Source organism: Sinocyclocheilus rhinocerous, unplaced genomic scaffold, assembly GCF_001515625.1.
Source record: "Sinocyclocheilus rhinocerous isolate Xijiao unplaced genomic scaffold, SAMN03320098_v1.1 scaffold2037, whole genome shotgun sequence".
NCBI classification, from domain to species: Eukaryota; Metazoa; Chordata; class Actinopteri; order Cypriniformes; family Cyprinidae; genus Sinocyclocheilus; species Sinocyclocheilus rhinocerous.
Window position 1 is genome coordinate 154,990 of NW_015643204.1, and position 1,842 is coordinate 156,831.

Sequence of the window (1,842 nt, forward strand, 5' to 3'; positions counted from 1 at the left end):
TGTAAATTATTATATATAAAAAAATAGAAACATGGCTCCTCAACGGGTATTTCTAGAATAAATATCGACTTTGAATATAATGGGAGCAATATAGCTTCGTCAGTTTTTCTTCGAAATTTGATGAAATAGTACAACTTTATTTTTTTATTTTTTTTAATTGGTAGATTTTACTACACTTGCTTAAGTGTTGCATGTTTTCTTGCGTCCCCAACCTCAATGCATTTGCTTGGATGAGCACTGTGTTAGATACACATCACTGCTCTGGTGGTTTTCCTGTGGAGACAGAGCAAACAGACTCCTACTCCTGTTCCCCTTGAGAGAGAGCTGTCGCCAACAAAGTCTCCCTGTGCCTAACAAGCAACGGCACACAGCTGTGGGCCAGCAGTCATGGCCTCCGGCATGTCACACATCCACGAATTTGCACATGTGGCAGATGTTGCCGCTGGTACTCTGTACACGCAGGTATCCACACTCATGTGAAGCTGTTTACCTGTGCGCTTCACTGCAGCTACCAGATGCTTGACCACAGGAGCTGCACAAGGAGGAAGGTGGTGTCCTGGAAGATTACAAATACCCTTCCATACTGTACGCGGTTTGTGTGATTTGTGTACTCTACCTGCTTTTTCATTGTTTTCTCGTTTTATGTGTGCTGCAGTGCCATGTGGAGGGAATCTTACCCAGCGGATAGGCACTATTCTGTCCCCTGGCTATCCTGAGCCCTACCTGAACAGCCTGAGCTGTGTATGGAAGATCACTGTGCCAGAGGGAATGGGAATCCAGGTACGGTCCTTCTAGCATCAATAAAATAAAAATGTTCCCCTTTTTTAAGTCCATTATGAATGCAAAGCTTTTAAGTCTCTTTTGCTCACCAAGGATTTATTTGATCAAAAATACAGAAAAAAACAGAAATACTGGAAATATTATTACAATTTAAAGTTTTTTTTTTTTTTATATATATATATTTTAAATTATCATTTATTCCTGCAAAGGTCATCCCATTATCATTCCATATGTGTACTGCATTCAAAATTGCTAGGATTGACAGTGGATAACCAAAGCCCAAAATCCCATTAGTGGAGCAGTTTTTGACCAAAGTAATCAGAGTGATTACAGGTGTATTACAAGTATTTGTGAACTGCCATTAACAAAGGCAGCTTGTTTTGTTCGCGTTCATTAAGCTGCTTATTTAACCAGCACATTCTCTCTGGACTGTAATGTATGGGCTTCCCTGCACAGTGCTGGTGCAAGAAACTATATGATGTTTTATTAACAAGGTTCGGGAGGAGCACGATCAATATTCATATTTAGCATACAGAACATAACTCAACGTTTAATCCCCGATTTATGAATGTTTAAATGTCTGACCAAACAATTAAAATGTTAAATATGCAAGAAAACCTTGTGCTTTGGTCATCTGAACAACTTATTTAGACTTTATTTATTTAATGAGTAGATTATGCACACATTTTAATAAAGCCAAATCAGTTTTTTGTAATAAGTGAATATGTTCGTTGACTTAAGACAGAACAGATAAGACACTCTTTTTTCGCCAGCTGCTGGCGTATTTATGTAATATGAAGAAATGGTCACTGAACGAATCAGTGAACGAATCTGATGGAAAAACTGTGTGAACAGCATATACAACAAATGCAGAAAAATGCCTCTCAGATTTCAAGATGACATTTGAAGGGTTATATAACATCAAAAAGGCATTTTAAAATATCGTTATTTGGCACATTCTTGTAACTTCTCAAGACTACACTCAAGAATCAAACTTTAAAGCATAGCATGCCTGATAGCCAAGTGCCTGTAATATTTTTCAGTGCAATCCACTGATAGTCA

General features: G+C 38.0%; 1 protein-coding gene across 1 annotated transcript in view; it reads left to right on the plus strand.

The window, feature by feature from the left end:
• The window catches only part of LOC107757197 (CUB and sushi domain-containing protein 2-like), a gene marked incomplete at its 3' end in the record, with an annotated part of 138,525 nt that extends 137,745 nt beyond the window's left edge, over positions 1-780 (plus strand). The window contains exon 36 of the mRNA XM_016574613.1: positions 656-780. Coding sequence (XP_016430099.1) covers positions 656-780 — 125 coding nt within the window. The remainder of the gene's footprint in view (positions 1-655) is intronic.
• Between the last annotated feature and the right edge of the window lie 1,062 nt (positions 781-1,842).